Below are 20,729 nucleotides of genomic sequence, written 5' to 3'. Positions count from 1 at the left end.
AAAATAAAAATATCGTATTTTTTTGGAATTTCCTGTTTATGAGGAACGAAATTTTTTTCCAATTTTCGAAAGTAATGCCTCCAATTAAATACTACGTGTGATTTTTTGACGTATCATTGGAAAATGAATGACAGATACAAAAAAACACATTACGGTAAAACTAATACCAAAGCTTCGCACCGAAGATTAAACAACGGTTCAATCATGTTAATATTATTTTAAAGCATTAAATAAATCAAAATATTTACAAATGTATGGCCAGACCAGATTTAGGAATAGGGGGTACTGTGCCCATCAAACAATTTTTTCCTCGTTCTGTTCAAAATATTGCTTAAAAAATTTTTTGAGGGTAATATTTCATATAATTATTGACACAAAAAATATACATCAAATGAATTTAATTTAATTTTAAAGTTTTTTCTATAAAAATTCAAAGGTTATTTGTAATGCATGACTTTCTTAATTTATTGTAATAATAATGTTATATTTAATTATTTATGTTTAATTATATCATCTTTATCAAACTCATCACACTGTGTTTACTCAAGTGTATCAATTCAAAATATGACTACCGTATTTACTCAAAATAATATTCTAATTCTTTAAGCAAATTTACCATTTTTTATTATTGATTAGCAATATTATTTAGAATTAAGTATTCAATTTTAAAGACACGACAAAATATGCCATTACATTTCATTGTCATAATAAAAAATGTATAACTCAAAATTTACAAATGTTGAGTTACTATATTACAGTACAAACAATATTATATTATATTACACTCATTTTATATTTATAACAATCCTGTAAATCCAATCAAATGTCCAATAATTTAAAAATAATAGTTTACGTTTAATTTCATTGTATTTATTAAATGTTATTATTTTATTTGAATCCCACAATGCGGTAAAAGATACCATTATACATTTCATAAGTAAATAATTAATTATTGAAAAGTTCCATAGGAAAAATAAATAAATTTTAACATTTTAGTCGGCGTATGTTACCATTGCAAATTTTATAGTAAACAATTATTATATTTCGATGCTGAATCACATGAATTACAATATTTCAAAATAAAAGTTGATAATAACGACATGAAATTTCAAATCAATCTCCAATAATATTAATAAATTAAAAATTGTTCGAAGAAAAATATTTATGGTGTTATACATATGTGCACATTTGGAGGGAGACGGACTTAACCCCTCCAAAATTTCAGAAAAACTATATGTATCACTATGCAAAAACAATTTTAAGAAGGGGAAATTAAGAATAATAAGCTGCTCTATATATTTATGGGGTTGGGTTTGCTTCTATGGTGTTGAAACACGTAATCACGTAGTAAATCTCTAATCAATATATTATGACAAAAATATCATTGAAGTTATTGTAGAATTTATGCGAAATCTTCAATAATCTACTTTAAACAGTTTTATGTACATACTTGTATGAGTTTTTTTTTATCTCTGAATCGCCAACACATGGGAGAATTATATCCACTCCATGAGCATACGAACAGGAGCTACACAGTAGAAGCAATGACAACTTTTGGTGCTTTTATGGTCACCCATCCGGGAATTAACAACAAATAGCGTATATGATTTTACGCTATTTGTTGTTAGCGTTGGGTGGGCAGCAACTAAATGATCTACTGAGCCAAACCATGTCTCAATAAACAATATTGGGCTAAAAAGTGGCTGGACTTAAAAAAATTGAATTTAGCACGATTTTCATTGACCTAATAATTTATCATGCCATAATATCCCACCAAAATAAATAAAAGTTAAATAATATTTAAACAAATGTTATTATGTGTTAACAAAATATTGATTGATATAATTCAATACATAACTTCGTTTAGTTGAGTAAAAATTTAAATGTAAAATAAAGCAACAATTTCAAACAATGCCTCTACTAGTAAGGTAGATGGGTATTTAGATATTTAGGCTCGATTAATTGTGCCTTGTGTTTTTACTACCCCAGTCTGTACACGTCTATGACCATACAACTTATAAATAAAAAAAAATGGTTTTGTGGAAAACTATACAAAATCATTAAATTTCATAACATACAATGACTAATTGAAATACTCGTCATTAATCGTTACTATCACAAAAGAAATTTTAATAATTTATTCAATTTTATTGATTTTAGGATTAAAAAAAGTGGATTTAGTTATCATTAGTATTGCTATTTATTAGTATAATATTGCAATTACAAAGAAAAAATATCTCATCTCTTAGCCATGTGAAATCAGTTCATTAAATTCACATGCATGAACATAATGTTTATTTTTAATAGAGTGTAATTTAAAAATTGTTTAAGGTGTACATAAAGAATGAAAAGATTTATAGAATAAAAGTTTTTTATCTTAATTTGGCTTTAAAACAAATTACGTTAATTTAGGAGATAAATTAAAAAAATTCAAATGTGCACTAACTTAAAATTAGTCTTTAATACTCTATATTTTTTATCTTGCGGAGTTTTGGAACGAATGAAGTTAATATTAACATAATATCAATTTTTTAATCATCAAAATCCTTTTTATATTTATATTGTTTGCAGTTTTATTGTAAAATAATAAATTATAAAGTGTATATTTTACTTAAAGCTTACATATGTTTCATTAATTAATAAATTTTAACATATTTTTAAGTAATATATGAAATGAATGTTTTTTTTTTAATTTGTAAAATCTATTATGCAACTGAAATTTTTATATTATAGATATATTTAATCAGCATAATCAAATTTGAAGGTTGATCTCGACCAAGTGTTCAAATTATCATCTATAATGATAGTTTTAACTATTTCTTGGTGATGAAATTTGACGAGAACGGACCGTGAAGAAGACAATAGCTACCACGCGCTGGATGACCAAAGAACTGCGGTTAAAGGTCAACTAGGCTCAGTGAACGGGTGTTGAGAAATATCCCTTGAATAGTAATCAAAATGCACCTAGTACACACGCAAAGTGGATAAAATCATTATCTGTCTCCTCCCTCTATTCAGTAATACGAGGCCTATACTACTATATATATAAATTCATATGGTACTTGTAGATCATAAGCCTTCTAGGTCTATAGTAACAACTTTGAATATTTACGCAGCAATTAATACTTAGCTATAAATACAAATTCGCAAAGTTCATAAATAAAGACAGAACCATGGAATTGTGGGTAAGTACTGAAACATGTCTTAAATAGTTTATAGCCAAGACGTTAATTCATTCTGTTGAAGAAAATAGCATTAGTTTTTTTTTAATTTATAATATGTTTAACAGTATTTAATGTTACTGATACTCTGAACAAGAAAATGTGATTATCATTAATCATATTCACTAGAATTTGAAAAAAATATATATTATTTAACAAAACATCATATTTTATTAAAAATTAATTGATTGATTATTATTAAGGTATGAAAATAAATGTTATTTTCAGTATTAGATTGCTACACATTTTTTTTTATGTGCCATTAAGTAATTATGGTGAAATATTATTTAAAACTCTAGATGACTTTAACTGTCGACCCTTTTTCATTATTTTACACATGGCTGAATGTAATATATGAATATATTATGTTGTAAATAAAAAATTGTTAATCAATTATCAATTCTCATTGATTTAATACATCTAGATGATATTTTATTATATAAAACATTGAAAAAATTGCTTAACATGTCCGATTTTCAAATATTTTTTTATAAAAGACATTGGCAACGTTGTTCTAGGAAAATGATTTGCGAAGATAAGAAGAATTTTTTTAGCACTCCATGAACATTTTAAAATGTTAAAACGCTCGCAAATGTAAGACTATAAAATAACATATAAGTCATAACTATTAATATTGAAGTAAACATTTTTTGTTGATCGATCGTATGGTTGAAAATTTGTTTATGTTTGTGAATTTATTCTTTAATATTCGGATTCGCACCTAAGAATTTTAAGGAGGGCTATTTCTCCTTCGAACTACCCCCTTAATGCATCACATTAGATTATATTATATATTAAATAAAGTGTCATGTTGTGTAGTAAAACAAAACTTTTTCTTTTTGTACTAAACTTTCCTGTCATTAGTAATTAGAATACAGTATTGATAAACCAGGTTTTAAATTTGTGTAAACCGGTGTAAGTGATTTTTGCTGACAATGTTTTTTAAAATATGGTATATTTATGCCTTTTTACTTCTTTTATCGAAAAAAGAAATAGATCATAACTTGACTAAGGCTCTTAATGATAAGAGCCTTAGTATAATATATATTATAAGTCGTAGTAAAAATACAATGGTTATGATTTTTTAATAATGGTTTTCATGCGTTACCTCTATGTATCAATAAAAAATTAAAAAATATTGATACAAAAATTAATAAAACATACTAAAAAGTACCTAATCTTAATTACCTAAAATTAAATACAAAATCCAAAATATTAAAGTATCTATTTTTATAATTACATTGTACGGAAATAATTGCTATGATTATTTACAGAATTCAACACTAATGCTTGTATTAGCCAGTTTAGTATTAATTAATGCTGAAGCTGACAAAGCTAATGAAAAACCAGTTGAAAAAAAACAAAGCAAACGCGGTTTATGGGGTTTAGGATATGGCGGTGATAGTGACTGGGATGGTCTCTCAAGCTACGGATTATTGGGATCAGATCATAGTTACGGACACGTTAAATCTGTTCATATAACTAAAGAAGTGCCAGTATTGGTGGACAGACCAATCGTTGTACCGGTTGAAAAACACGTACCCTATCCAGTAGCTGTCGAGAAGGCCGTACCATATCCAGTACACGTCGAAAAGCACGTGCCCGTTCCATATCCAGTTAAAGTGCACGTCAAAGTTCCCGTCGCCCATCCAGTGCCTTATCCAGTGTACATTCAAAAACATGTTCCTGTTTACGTGAAGGATCATCACGACCACAGTTACGGACATAGTAGTTTTGATTTCGGCCACGATCACGGATTCGGCTACAGTAGTAGTTACGCTTTTCACCATTGACCATCAGTTGTAAATACGCCTTATGATAATCTTTATAATATATCAAAGTAATAAAATTGATTTTTATCTGCTTGTAATTGTAGTTTTATACTGATTTTTGTTTATCTATTTAAATATTATAATCTATAAATTTGTATAGTGTAAGTAATTTTTAAAGGGAGTGTGGAGGGGCTGTTACACCTCTTTAAAATTTATCAAAACCATTAGTGAACGACACTTTTTAATAATTTGTGAACTTTTTTATTCACGTAAATCAGCAAAATTCAAAACAAAGAGAAAATTTATTTATTCAAAAAATTCAATTTATTTATTTTTATATGAGCAGAAACTTTTTCCTACTATAATAAATTTTTATATTTTTTTAGTTATTTTTACACGTTCTGATATTTACTGTAACAAGAAACATGCCAAAAACATTTAATTTCCCATCCATTTCAATTTTTCAAATATTTTTTTGAGCATGTCCTGATGGTGAAAATTTTAACAAACCTAATTAATAGTTAAACATTTATTAAATATTAAAAAAAAAGTTTTTGGCAAGTATTTTGTTGCAAAAAATGTTAACTTTTAGAATATGTAAAAATAATTTTAAATTATTTATCTATTATGGAAAATGAGCGATTTTATACAAAAATAACATTTCTTCATGTTATTTAAATGGGGAGAACATTTCTCTTGGACAACTTCCCGGGGTTGAACAAAAAAGTTCAAATATGGACGGCTACTTTCTTTTGGTGTGTATTATTATTTTTGTCAGTTTCTTACTTATATTAAAAATTTTAATTCTTTTTGAATAATATTCAACAATTATATTATAATTGTTGATATGAATTAATTTATAACCATCATATTTTTTTACTGTAGAAAATGTACTTCTTATATGGAATATCATATAACATGGTAACCTGCCATGTTGAATAACTAATTATTAAAGTTAAACTATTCATTCGATTCTGTGTTGTTTTATAGTCATATATTGTTTCATAAATTAAATTCTTAATTTTTTGAAGATATTTATTGCTAGATAACTAAAACCCTAGAAAATTCCACTCAAACATGACAGACTATAAAAGAAATAAATTATATGAAAAAAGTATCAAAAAGTCTGAAATTTGGTTATTTTATTAATTGAATAGACGTAACATATTATTTAACATTTATTCCATATTACCACAGTAATTAAGTATGCCAATTGTTTTGTGAAATAAAACTAAACTATATAATAAGGTTGATCACTTGTAGCTAATATATTCAAAATTAAAAATTCATTTAAATAATAATTTAAATCTAAAAAAATTTGAAGTCGATTTAGAAAAGTAAGTATTTGTTTTTGATGAAAGTTCTTTGTTGTCCAGTGTATAAAATCTATAACTTTGTTATAAGTAACAAACGTTTTTTATTGAAAAGTATTGCATCAAGCCCTTTAAACTTTTATACGCTTTAAAAGTAAAGAAATATACAACTACTTTATTATTTTTATAGTATCTCCGTAAAAATTACAATATTAAATTATTGAATATAATTTCGTACTAAATTTAATTACTATAATTATTATTTATTCATATATTATAATTATAAATTAAATAACTAATAGGGATAAAATTAAGCAAATAAGAGTTATTGTTGCTTTTGAAATAATCTACGAATTTTTTTAAATTAAACACTACAGATTTGCATCGGAGCGTTTATATGATAGTGATTTTAATTAGTGATGGGCATTTTCGAATATTTTAAACTATCGAATAGTACTCAATTACTTACAGAATAATAATAATTAAAATTTTTTTTTTTATTATTATCTTTAGTTACACATTATTCTTGAATTATTAACTATGTAATACTTCTTAAGTTCATCCCTTATGGCTGGTAAGGGTGTCAACTTTGTTTTTTTAAATGGAAACACATATTTTGAATTCAACAAAATATTTGAGTTTTTAATTAAATAGTTAATAGCATTTGAATTTTTATTATAACTTTATTCGTTTATAAGATATAAAATTTGAAAGTTAAAAATTTTTGAGATTCAATTGTGATTTATTATTAAAATAAAACATTTCATTAAATACAAAATATGTGTAATAACCCATTTGAAATAACATAGTTGAAACCCTTAAATTGTTTATTTTTATAATAAATTCAACCCAACTTTAAATATTCATCGTGAGCCTTTCTTATTGAGTAGCTAGTCCCGTTGCTAATGTCTTTGTTCCAATGAACTTCGGTCGGCAGACAACACAAAGAAACTTAGGGAGATATTTTTAGTGTTTAATTTTTATGTTTGGTGATTATTATGCGCATCCTTTCCAGGCATCAGCGTCGGTACACATTAAGCCACTAAAAAAAACGCGTTGATAACATTTCTACATAGATTTAAGTATTTTTGAATCTTATTTTGGCCAGGCCAGAGGAGTTTTTAAAAAATATTGGTATCGATCTTTTAATAAAAAAATACTTATTCAAAAAAAAAAAAAAATAAGGGTAAATGATTAAAATTATATTCACAATAAAAATATAGAGTGTTTAAAATATTTTAAATATAAAAATCGATCTTAGATTTTTGTAATGAAATCGCATTACTCATAAATAAATCGTTTTCTTAAATAATTATTTTGACTATACAACGCGCCGTGTACACCAAATTAACGATATTTTATAGTTACATGACATGAATACAATATATAATGTAAGTGCAAATTTTTTCATACTTTCAAACTACAAACAATCTATTACGTAATATGCCTCTAAGAAAATATTTGTTGGGATATTTAACATAATTTATTCAATATTATTCAACCCCCGAAATTTTCTATTTTATCATTTATGTTTATTTATTTATTTGACCATTACCTTTATATGTTCATCTTTTTAAAACCCCCTTTTTATTCGTAATATTTGATTATATTTCACTCTTTACACCTTTTCCTTTTATATTTTATTCATAATTTATTTTATTATATGTTTTGGTTTATTTCATTATAAAGGTGTAGTAAAATTTTTTTAATGTATATCTTTTCCCAGAACAAATTGCACCACCAGTTTTTAAACCAGCTTGTAGCTATGAGTTTTTTGCATTTTTTTTATAAATTCTTTTTGAGTTTGAAAAAAAAGTTAAACAAATTTAATTTTTATCTCATTTAGATTAAATAACTTCAATGAGTATCAAAGATTACATTACTGTAGTCTCCCCTCGTGAGAATAAATTTGTTATTCATATTAAAACTATTTTACTATGTGTTTTTTGTGGTTATTATTTATTTTTCACAGCTTTCACTTAAACTTGAATATTTCTCAATGATACGTCAAATGAATTTGTATCTAATTGTTTTATATGTAATTATTCATTTTTTACTAATTAGTATTAAAATCAAAAATTAGAAATGATAGAAAAATTCTAATTACAGATTTGAAAACAGCACAAAAATTTGATTTAGAAAAGTATATTTTTGATTCTGGTAAAAGTTTCTTATAGTACAGTGTAATTATTTATAAATGAAAAAAAAAAAATTATAAAGCATTGTAGCTAGCCCTTTAATGTTTTTATACATGTTTGTTATAGAAATAACAAAATAAACAACTTTATCATTTTTTATTATTTCTTCGTAAAAATTATAATATTAAATTATTAAATATTAATTTTATACTGTATTTATTTGCTATAATAAATATTTAATCATAAATTATATCTTAAAATCTAAAAACTACTAATCAGGATATTATTAAGGAAATAAGAGTTGATGTTGGTTTTGTAATTATGCACCAATTTCTTAGAGTTAAACACTATTTACAAATTTGCATTGAAGTCTTTCTTATGATAGTGATTTTCACTGTCAGATAGCATCTATACTTGTCCCAACTATCCTCCTATGACCATATTGTGCAACAGTTTTTATTTTTACTAATGATGATAGAATAAATATAAACGAATCAAACAGCTTATAAAACTTAAAAAATAAAATGAAGATAATGTATTCATAAGGGTCGACTTTACTTTATATGGTATTCAACAATTGAAGAAATATTTCAAGAGTAGGTTTTTAAATAAAAATAAAATATTTTTAAATGAAATCTGATAATGATAATAATAATATTTCTAGTAAGAAAATAAGAAATATATTTTTAATACACTGGTAAATTAAAAATATTTTTTTAATTATAATTATATTATTTGAAAAGGTACTTGTGCTATTAAATTTTTTAACAACGTGAATAAGATAAATAAGATAAAATATAACATGATAAAATAGTTTTCACAATAATGAATCATTTCGTTTTGATAGGAATTAATATTAATTAATATTTGAATTAATATTTATAATCTGTAAAAACAAATTAATTGAAATGTATTATTACCAAAAGGTAAATATTAAAATTCCTTTATTAAAATGTACATAATATAAATAAATTACATAATACAAATTTATTCTGCTCTTAGGCCATTTATTGAATTATAAACATATAATTATATGGAATAACTGGAATTTTTTCCAGTTATTATGATTATATCATATTTTTTATTATTCAAGTACAAATGGATCTTTTATGGAAAACTATTTATATTGTAAAAATCTGTTATTTCTGTTTGGTAATTTTTTTTGCACTTTTTACTTTTTACGTTATCATCTATAATGTTCTCTAAGGTTGAGATGATGTCAACATAGTTTGGTGTTACACCTAAAAATAACACTTGAGTATACATTTTTGTGTTTTATTCAAATTTAATCTAATATGAATGTCTTTTTATTAAATGTTTAACTAACCTTGACTAAATTTTAAAAATCCTTTTATAGTTTCCAAGGCTTGAAAGACTTCACCATCAGTTATTTTTTCATTAGTTCTACACTCATCGTTTGTTGAATTATTTTTATTAATTATTTTAGTTAGTTTTTTTGTAGGCAAAAGAGAATTACCATACGTAAACATTAATAATGAATCATCATCTATAATTTTTTTATGATTATTATTATCATTGAAACGAAAGCAACTCTTAATATCTTCCGTTGAGATTGACTTCAATGACATGTCAACAAATTTTATGGTTTGGTATAAATCTAATGGCTGATTGTTTTCCAAAATCTGAGTTTTGTACGCAGTTTTGAAAAGATCTTCTAAACATCCGGCTAATGATAACGATATGAATCTAATATTGACTGCTTTTAATATGGCATGTGATTTCAATAACTCCAAAGTTGAATCAGTTAACAAGATAATCCGCCGTTTTTTTATATACATTTTCTCATCTAAATCTTCGAGCCAACGATTAAACATCAAAGGCATTACATTATCCATATTAACAGCAGGTGGACATTCATGAGATGTTTCCGGTTTTTTACACACTACAAGCGGTTCCAATTTTTCATTGCCTGTTAAGTTCACACATATTAATACGATCAGGTTATCGCTTTCACTACAATGCACTTGAGGAAGACTACCGATATGTTGTTTGTAAGAAATGTTAAATTGTGTAGCAATAAAAATATCATCATGACTATTGTGTTCTAAAATAGACCTTAACTCTTCGTTAGCATTTTTTTTTATCAATTGATTAAATAATTGTTTACCTTGATGTTCATTATATGTTAATTTTTTTTGTACATACCGTTTTAATAAGTCACCTTTCCTCTTTGTATTGCATATTGGTATAATCTTACGATTTCTTTTTATTAAAGTTTGAGTTGAGTTTGCCGTTAATTTCTCGCAGAGATTTGAACAATTCGGGAATTTTGTAACTTTAGTAGCACCAAAAATTTCATAGTTGTTGAATATCAAGTTTTTAGATTTCAGTAATGTAGACAAAGCGCTTTTCGTGATGCCAAATTGGTTTGCAATTCCATATTTTTTCTTTGGATTACTTTCTACCAAATTAATCATATAAACTTTTTCAGCCAACGTCAAATATTTTCGTTTTCGTTTACGTGACATTGACTAAATATCAATAAACACGTATTATAGTTCTACAAAAACTGAAAACGATAAACACGTTTTACTCAGTACCGCACGCCAAGCACGAATCGATCGAAATCAAACACTAACCAGTAATTCAAACTATCCTATGAGCATCGATGTAATTCACTTTTAATTTAAATATTATTAGGGCACAGAACAGTCAAAACAATATAATTGACTAATGTAAAACTATAACGTCAGCATAATGACACAACTGTGTTTAAATGTGTTGATAATTGTTATGAATTTATAAGCGTAACCTCCATTAATGAAGGTTACTAAAATATTTTCAATTTTAGATAAAAATTGCCTATCAAATAATTAACAAAATATAAAATGTAATCCCTTTATTATCAAACTAACTAAATGTCTAGTTTATATAGACGCCATCTGGTCTAAAAATGACTTAGACCAGCAACCTCCCTCAAATACACATGTATATGTCTATAGAAAAATTTTTGTAAAGTGTATTAATTAAGTTGGATGTCCCAAATAACATGTTAAAATTGTGCTTATGTTAGTTTAAGTAATGAAATTTTAATCCTAAAATTAAATCGAATTCAATAAAACACAAGTACAAAAATAAATCTATTAAATTAATGTAAGCCTCTCCAAATAATTAAATATAAATTAATAATTGACAAAAAAAAAAAATTTATAGAATTTTAACTCTTTTTGATCTGAGTATGTTGATATGTACATCACATGTGATATTTTTATAAAAATCATTTTTTTCCATACTGTAAGTTACACAACAATTGTAGAATAATGAAACCGACATTAATATACATCTTGGTATTGTTTGAAATATTAGAGCAAAAATATTGTAATAAGAATGATATAAAAATAGAAAATTGAAAAACACTAATTATTTATTTATTTCACAATTCTAATTAAAAGGATTTCAAGTCAAATGTATTTTACAAGAATATTATATCTGAATAGTTTTCGAATTTTCCCTAATAGTTTAACTTAAATCCACTAATACTTTTATTTTTTAATTGAATTTATAAAACAGTTCATTAGGATAATTGGTAGCATCACATTTGTTCTAATTTTCAAAAGTAATGTAAATTTCAATTATTCGGAACATACATAAAATCATTAAAAGTGATTTAATTTGTTTTCACTCCATATATACTTCATTGAAAATGTAAATAAAATTAATTTAGGTTAGTTGTTCAACTTTTTATGTTTAAGTATTATGTTTCTTTTAAATGTGGCCTACTAATAAAATTACGTTCGCGACATTAATACGATAACAAAAAACTAATTTAGTTGTCAAAAAAATTAATAAATTTAGTTCATAAGAAGGGAATCAACATAAAAATAATGGATGTGTCTTAACTATTTTTCTATATATAATAAAAAAAATGGTTGGATTATTACACAATAATATTTAAAAACTAATTCGCATATTTTTCTATTAAAACCATATAATCTAATGCGTGGTGACTCTAATCTTTTTTTTTTTGTTATATAAACAATTTCATAAACATCCGGACAGATGTTTCAAATGGTCAGGTCCGGTGTATAATAATACATAATGTCACTTGTTCCGTAAAACTATAATAATTTGACTGTTGTAGCTTTTATGGTTTCTCCCGCTCTCGCTGATTCATAAACAGGTTACCTACTCATCTTAATAATTGAGTACATTAATAATATTGCATATCTGTAGAGACAATTTAATCAGGATCATGAAATTATATATGGGACTTGAAAATATCACTTTTAATAAAGATGTTTATGTGTTATTAATAAAATATAAAAATAATGTCCATGTATCACTACTCTAGTTGTTTTAATAAAATTGAAAAACTTTTTCTGAAATTGTACATTTTATGTATTTGATAATTAATAAATATTGTTTTCTAATGATAATAGTGATATTGAGATAATAGTGATACTGAGATAATAGCGTTTTCGTAAAATAAGTAAATTACTTTCTAGAAATTGTACATATTAGTAGATTAATAAAAATATTGAGCTTTCACATTGAGTTTCTTGTGTTAAATGCGTACAATAAATGCCACGAGTATTCATTTAATATGATAAAACCGGTTGAAAATATCTTTAAATTTGATAATATTCGATAAATAAAACAGTTATATGTCAATTGGTATCTTGGGTACAAATATCTAAATTTCGTTTCTTACATAATTTTCTACGCCTATTAGTTGGAAATCTTGTTAGGTCAATAAAACATATGCTGAGAAATAATGAATTTAATTAAATATAACATTGTTTAGGATTTTTATGTAATAACTAATAAAATGTTATAGTTACGAAGAGTAATATAAAATGCGACTTTTTTCGTTTATTTGTGTACCTAAAGATTTTAATTAGAACCAAAGGCCACTTGCTCCTCACTCAGAAACTCTAAAATTCACTTTTTTTATTTTTTTCACTTTTTAATTTGATTTTTATATAATAAAAATTGATCACTTGTGGCTAGTTAATTAAGTAAAATTAAAACTATATTAAAAATATTATTAATTTAAAAAAACTAAAAAATATTAAAAATATTAAACTCAAAAGCCACAAAAAAATTAATGAAAAGTCGCGGATACGTATTTCGGAAACTGTTACCATTATCAACGCTAAACACATACTGACCTATTTGATTTTCTTTCTTAAAAAATTAGGAAAGTTGATATTAGTTTTTAAAATAATAACAATATATTATATTATCATAAATATTTGATAAAATTAGATATGTATAATATTTTACTGTCTCTAATAAAAGTGGCTTACTGAGATTTTTTGTTTTCTTTTTAACCAATTTCAAGTCTATGTACTTATTTTATTTTATGATTACTTAATTTATACCATTTACTATTCATTCTTCTAAATACACTAATTAGTTATAATTTAAATGGTACTTAATATAAATACCATTCTTGTTAAAGTATTGAAATTTTATTTAGTACTTTGAAAATTTGATAAATACTTTTTAGTAGTAACAGTACTTGAAATATTATATTCCTTTCATTTGTGATTACTTTATTTTTGTATATTTCATATTTGAAGTATTATAGTTATTTATAAGAAATGTAAACAAGATTTTTAACTAATTTTAACACTCATTAGTATTTTTAGTTTGAACTTAACATTTTTATAATCGAGAAATACTTTGATCCTAGAAAAAAATTCAAGAACACCATTTTACTATTTTTATAACGTGACTAACTTTTAGTAAATTAATTTAATTTAATAGATTGCAATTAAAATTACTAATTTTGGATAAGAAATTTGCTTCTATGTCTTTCTTGTACGGACATTTGCGTTAAGATATAACAGATAAAACTTATTTATAAAAATCTATTATATACTTGTGTTCTAGTGACAATTATTAATTTGAAATATTATTTTAGAAATTATTTTTATTATTTAAATACATTTTAAAGTCCATGAAAACAAATATTCTTTTAAAAAGAATATAATTTAAGTAATTGTTTTAATATTAAGGGTAATATGTTCCTGATTTTCACCAATTAATTCTAAAAATATAAATAAATTAAGGAATCAAAAAAAGTATTTTGAAATATAAGAAAAAAGTATTTATCTTTAAATACTTTTATCTAAAAATATTTAAATGCATATTCTTAATATATTTTGATTTAATTATTTGGATATGTATTCCCAATATATTTTAAGAATTTTTAACATGATTGACAAAATGTTATCATATTAAAAGTATATGTATACGTACTATATTATTAAAATTAAACAATAAACACTATGTACACATTATCATGCTGTTTGTGCGTGGGATAGGTTATTTATTGAAATTTTTATAATATTTTTTAATTCAGAAAATCTTCACGTATATGATTAAAAACCAAAAGCTGATGCGTCACCAAAGTATAAATTAATAGATTATAGCATAAATATATAATATTTTATAAAATTGTTATCTAAATAATACTTTTTTTTTGTAATGATAGCTGATATATAATGTTTTGGTAGCATCTACCTAAAAAAAAATGGTATATCTATCTTATCGTTAAAGAATGTTTTAAAATTTTAAAAATGTCGATTTACATTAGACGCAATTGGATTTAAATTTATTTTTACTAAAAATTGCTAAAATTGACATCAGCTTTGATATACAAATACACTTATCTTTTCCTTAGTATAACAAAAAATAATTTATCTGTGGCTTTTTTCCAAAAATGATAATATTACTTTGCTAAAATAAATATATTGTTTTAATAATAAACGTGTTAAAAATATTCGTCAAAAATAAAAATTTTATTTTAATATTTTGATGGGAATTAGTTTATAACAGTACAAAACACTGTACATGTAATAAAAGATCTCAAAAAACCAATCATTGTGATTTATTAAGTTTTAGATATAAAATTAATCAACATTTTGTCAATTAGATATGTAAACCATACATGTTGGCAGTGATATATATACGAGAAGAGTTTTTATAGTCTAAATCATTCTCTTATTGACATTACTAAAATTGCTACTACGAGTATAAGGGTATTATTACACAGATATTCATGTTATTTCACTTAGTAATAACAATATACAGAATGTTCAGTAAGTAAGAAAATAGGTCTGTCGTTACAATGAGAACAATAGAAACTATTTCATTACTTACTGTACATTCTATATATTGATTCTAGCTCTATTATTTGTATTACATTATCATATTAAAGTTATGTTAAAATCCATAAAGATTTATTTAATGAAATTTAATCATTTTTAAGGTAATTATTGTATTGTGGTTTATTTTTAAGAAATCTATCATTTTGTAGGGAAATAATATAAGATAATATTAAGTGAATTGTTTGAAAAATGCTTTATTTTTAGCTAGGTATTTAAATATAGTTTAATATATTACAACGAGCTTTTTTATAACTAATTCAATTCAAAATTGAATACCTAAAAAAATCTCATCAAAATTAATGAAATACATTAGCGCACAACAGCTTCAGAAGTAGTTCCTGATGCAGTTTTAGTTGAAGAGGTGGTGTAATAGCACTCTTCAAGTATTTTGACTGCTTTATGTCTGTGCTATTATGAAAAAGTTAATAGAAACGTGACGCAAGGACTATGGAATCTAGTTAAAATCGTTAAAAGAAAAAAAATTAATTTTTCACAATAACTTTGTGAATATTTAACTTACAGTGATGATAGTTTAACACACATATAAGAAATGTTACATAGGATTTTTATGTTTTTTATAGTTTGAACATTGGGAAGAAAATACATATATATTTAAAGTAAGAAATACGTGGAACTCAAATTTTAAGTTCCAAAAACTATTATTTTTATTATTTTCATCATAATTATGAATAAGTTGTTTAAAATTAGTTTATACAATCTTAAAAGTCTTTTGGTGAAGACAATAAATAATTTAAAGAAAATTAAAAGATTTTCCTTTAATTTTTTTCAAAAAAAAAAATCATTTTTTTGTTTTGTTGAAATAGTAGCGATAAAAGCTATGTCATACAAAATTATTTGATCAGCAATGTACTTAAGATTTAGTTACAGAAAAGAAGATATATTTCAAAGTATATTTTTTTCTCTCTCCAAACTATTTATTATCGATAATTATTTTTGTGAAAAGTGTCGAATTATTTTTATTTAAAATAACATTTTGGACAACTTACGTACTGATTAAAGTTTAAGTTAAAATTATTCGAAATTACAAATAATAATGATCAATCACCATGTTAAATTTAATATGGAATATTTATAATCTATGACTTTTAATTAGCTTAAAAAGTGCATATAAAGAAATAGTTTTTGTTTACAATTGATGTTCATAATCATTTGTAATTAATTTTCAGATAAATGTAAAACACTCAATAAATAATCGATTTTCCTTTTTTTTTTTTTTTACATAAATTATTAATTAAAATTAAATTTTTGATTTGTAAGGTTGTTAAATAAAACTTTTTTAGTAAAATAAGTTTAGGTGCATATATACTAGGATTTAATTACACCAAGGTGTAATCAAGGTACATAAGTCTTCCCAAGTATATGCATTCATTTATAAAAGAGTATTGTCCTTAAAAATTATTACTATTTTAAAAATATTCTAGACAAAGGTGTTTTGCGTTAGTCCAAAAAAATTATATTTTAAGTCAGTGTGTACACAAAATTAATATCAAATTTCACTACTCATATTAAGTTTTCTATGAATAATTTTTGATAGGGTTAAAATTATGGATTCTATTTTATATTTTCCAAACAAAATGTGGAAGCCTAATCTAAAATAAAATATAGTTAATTTAGTTTTTATTTATTTACTCAACTATAATTACTTCAAAAACTAGTTGTTTTGAAAAATTTTAAATCAGATTTTGAATCAGCAATCAAATCCCTACCATTTTTAAAATCAAATTGTAAATCATGATTTTTATTTTTCTAATTAATAAACTACAAAAATGTATAACCATATTATTATTTAATTAAATAATTAAAATAATTCATTGAGTACATAAAAGTATACTCGTACAAAAATATTAAATTTAAAATAAATTTATTCAACATTAAAGTAATAAAATAAATTTGTTTTATATATTTAACTTATACATTTATATCACTCCCTATCAGTTGCACTGAACAAATAAAATATATCTTTAGTATTAGTATGAGCAAATATTTATTTCCCATAAGCTCATAAAAGTAATCGTAATAATTTCCGGAATATTATAACATGATTTACCAATGTAGGTATATAAACGGATACCGTTAGTTGTTACACAATTTTTAATAACGTCGGGTGACATCTTCGAAGAAAAATAACTAATCGCAAAAACTGGTCTTGTTTAAGACTAACCACCCTGACGTGATGTAATAGCAGAAAACGCGTATTTTTATATCAGAGAAAGTGTCATATGGTTGATTATTGACGAATAAGAAAATCAGGAGGGAGTATTAAGTAAAAAAAGAAACAATACCGGAATCCAGATAGAATTATAAAAAGTCGGAGTAGCTGCTGTTTGGCATTCAGTCTTGTCTTTTACAACCAAATCGAACACATCAAGTATGAATTTCTTCAAGGTAATATTTAACTTTATATTACAGAAAAAAGATCAAATAAATTGTAAAAATAACTAAAGATTGTTAAAATTCTATTAATTACTAATTATTTTATACTTTTCTTATTTTAATTCATATTTTCTTAAATATAAATGTTGATGTTTTATAAAATAGCTCAATGTTTTTATTTAGGTTAGTTTAGTTGGTTTGGCTTTAATTGCCTATTGTCTTGCTGCCGATGATGTCAAAACTGAAAATAAACCTGGTAACAAAAGGAGTGCGCCTTACTCTGGATTAGGATCATCTTCTAGTCTATCAGGATATGGTGCTGGACTTCCTTCAAGTTCATTGGGTCTTTCCTCTGGATATAGTTCTTCCCTTGGGCATGGCTCTTCTCTCGGATATGGTTCTGGACTTCCTTCAAGTACATTAGGACTTTCCTCTGGATACAGTTCTTCCCTTGGGTATGGCTCTTCTCTCGGATATGGCTCTTCTCTCGGATATGGCTCTTCTCTCGGATATGGCTCTTCTCTAGGATATGGTTTGGGAAGTTCCTCATTAGGATATGGAATTGGTTCATCACTCGGCTATGGGTTAGGATCTTCAGCTGGATACGGTTATGCTGCCCCAGTAGCTAGTTATGCTGGCTCTTCAGTCGGTTACTCTTCAGCTGTGCCAACTAGAATAAGTACATCTAACACTGTAGTACCCGTTTCAGTACCCCAACCTTACGCTGTACCAGTTACTCGTCACGTACCTGTCTCTGTACCTCAACCAATTCCAGTGTCTGTACCCAGAGCAGTTCCAGTAAGCGTACCCCATCCAGTACCCGTTACAGTAAACCGACCTTATCCAGTAGAAGTACTCCGCAGTGTCCCAGTTAGTGTGCCACATCCAGTACCATATAACGTAAATCGTGCTGTACCATACCCAATACCACAACCATACCCAATTGAAATCAGACAAGCTGTACCTTATTCAGTGCCCACTCCAATTGCCGTAGCTTCACCTTCTTATGCATCACCAACATACGGAACATCTGCACCAATTTACGCTGGATCAGCCCAAGCTCTTCCAGCATACGCTGCTTCCGCGCCAGCCCTTTCAACATATGCCGCTTCCGGACCAGCTCTCTCAGCTTATGCAGTCTCTGCACCAGGTATCACTGCACAAACATATGGATCAGAATCTTATTCCGCCCCAGCTATCTCTTCAGAATCCTACAACTCTCCAGCAATCGCTTCTGAAACATTATCCTCAGGATCTTATTCTTCTTCTTTGAGTTCTCCATCATACTCTTCCTCATCATTAGGTTCTTCTTCTTATTCTTATTCATCTCCATCATCTTCGTCTTACTCTTCACCATCTTTATCATACACGCCATCTTCTTCAGATTCAACCGAATACTCCAGCTCTTCTTCTGGTAATTATAATTCAGGATCCAGCAGTGCTTATAAAACACCTATTAGTGGATCAACTTATGGACCACCATCATCAGCTAGCTACTCCAGTGGAAATAACTACAAAAATAACTATTAAAAATTGAAGTATGTAATTTAAATAGCTAGATTTATGATGTTTCTATGTTAGTGAATTTATTATAATTATTATATTTTAGAGAAAACAATTGTTTTTGTTATAATTGAATATTATTTTTAAGTCTTTTGCTCAAAATATCTGTTTGATATGATTTGAATAATATAATATGCGACTGAAATTATTATTATTAAAAGTATCCTAATTTTTTTATAATCAATATTGGGATATTTATAAGATTAAACAAATATAATAATGTTATTATATTTAATATGCAGTATTTTCTCATAAAAACATAAGTGGTCTGGTAAAATATTTAGAGGCCTAGAAAAATCAAAATTAATTTTTGTATAAATTTATACAACGTGACTTATACATAAAAACATTCAAATATAAAGCTTGGAATTACAATATCAGGTGAGATAAGATTCAAGTTCTCCTAATGACTTCAATTACGCATACAAATACTTGGTTTAATTAAATGTGTATGAAAATCAGTAATTTTATTAAATTATCATTTCACATTAAAAATTATATCGAAAATCTTTATTTATGTTTTAATAAAAAATGAAGTCGTGGTTAAATTAACAATTCTATATCACATAATATTTAATTATAATTAATGAAAGAAAAAGAGTCCCACACTTTATTTCTCGAAAAATAACATTTTTAAATGAACAAAACAGTTACAAAAAAATATTAATAAAAATTACTATTTAATAATAAAAATCTCATTTTTTCAATTTATTAGCATACATTTTATTTTTATAAGCTGCGTTATACTTTTAACTTAAATCAAAATATTTTTCTTAAAATACCATGTAAAAGGCATGTACGAAAATAAATTTCATAGACATTACCTAAAAAAGTTAAATACAATTAAGATTAGCTTACTACGATTTTTTACTTAAAGTGGGTGATTACTTATAAAGGACAAGTTGCCGGAATGTTGTTATAATAAAATAATACATTAAATAAGCTTTGGTTTGATATATTTTAGAACGATATAGAAATTCCGGCATTTGTAAAAACTACAAAATTACTCATTTTTAACGATAATTATATAATCTGGTGACCGATAACTCACATAAATAAAGTTTTTTATAACATAAAAAAGTATTTCACCAGCGAAGTTAATATCTAAATTAAGTAATTTATTTAATTTTCAAGAAGTATTTCATTAATTTAAAAATAAAAATATTATTATTGATTTTTTTATAACAAA

General features: G+C 25.0%; 3 protein-coding genes across 3 annotated transcripts; 2 read left to right on the top strand and 1 right to left on the bottom strand.

The window, feature by feature from the left end:
* Positions 1-3,044: 3,044 nt before the first annotated feature.
* LOC126904037 (uncharacterized) lies at positions 3,045-5,091 on the top strand. Its single transcript, XM_050682675.1, has 2 exons — positions 3,045-3,185; positions 4,496-5,091. Exons 1-2 carry the CDS (start codon positions 3,174-3,176, stop codon positions 5,012-5,014), a joined length of 531 nt encoding a protein of 176 aa, XP_050538632.1. The 5' UTR covers positions 3,045-3,173; the 3' UTR covers positions 5,015-5,091.
* Positions 5,092-9,376: 4,285 nt separating this feature from the next.
* On the bottom strand, positions 9,377-11,143 carry LOC126904032 (uncharacterized). Its single transcript, XM_050682667.1, has 2 exons — positions 9,772-11,143; positions 9,377-9,685 (listed from the first exon to the last, which is right to left on the bottom strand). Exons 1-2 carry the CDS (start codon positions 10,931-10,933, stop codon positions 9,552-9,554), a joined length of 1,296 nt encoding a protein of 431 aa, XP_050538624.1. The 5' UTR covers positions 10,934-11,143; the 3' UTR covers positions 9,377-9,551.
* Positions 11,144-17,843: 6,700 nt separating this feature from the next.
* On the top strand, positions 17,844-19,775 carry LOC126904030 (uncharacterized). The gene is made up of 2 exons (XM_050682666.1): positions 17,844-17,989; positions 18,161-19,775. Exons 1-2 carry the CDS (start codon positions 17,975-17,977, stop codon positions 19,505-19,507), a joined length of 1,362 nt encoding a protein of 453 aa, XP_050538623.1. The 5' UTR covers positions 17,844-17,974; the 3' UTR covers positions 19,508-19,775.
* The last annotated feature ends 954 nt before the right edge of the window (positions 19,776-20,729 follow it).

Source organism: Daktulosphaira vitifoliae, unplaced genomic scaffold (genome assembly GCF_025091365.1).
Source record: "Daktulosphaira vitifoliae isolate Bord-2020 unplaced genomic scaffold, ASM2509136v1 Scaffold_4, whole genome shotgun sequence".
Classification (NCBI taxonomy): Eukaryota; Metazoa; Arthropoda; class Insecta; order Hemiptera; family Phylloxeridae; genus Daktulosphaira; species Daktulosphaira vitifoliae.
Note: the sequence above shows the minus strand (reverse complement) of the source record. Positions and strands in the feature narration are given on the sequence as shown.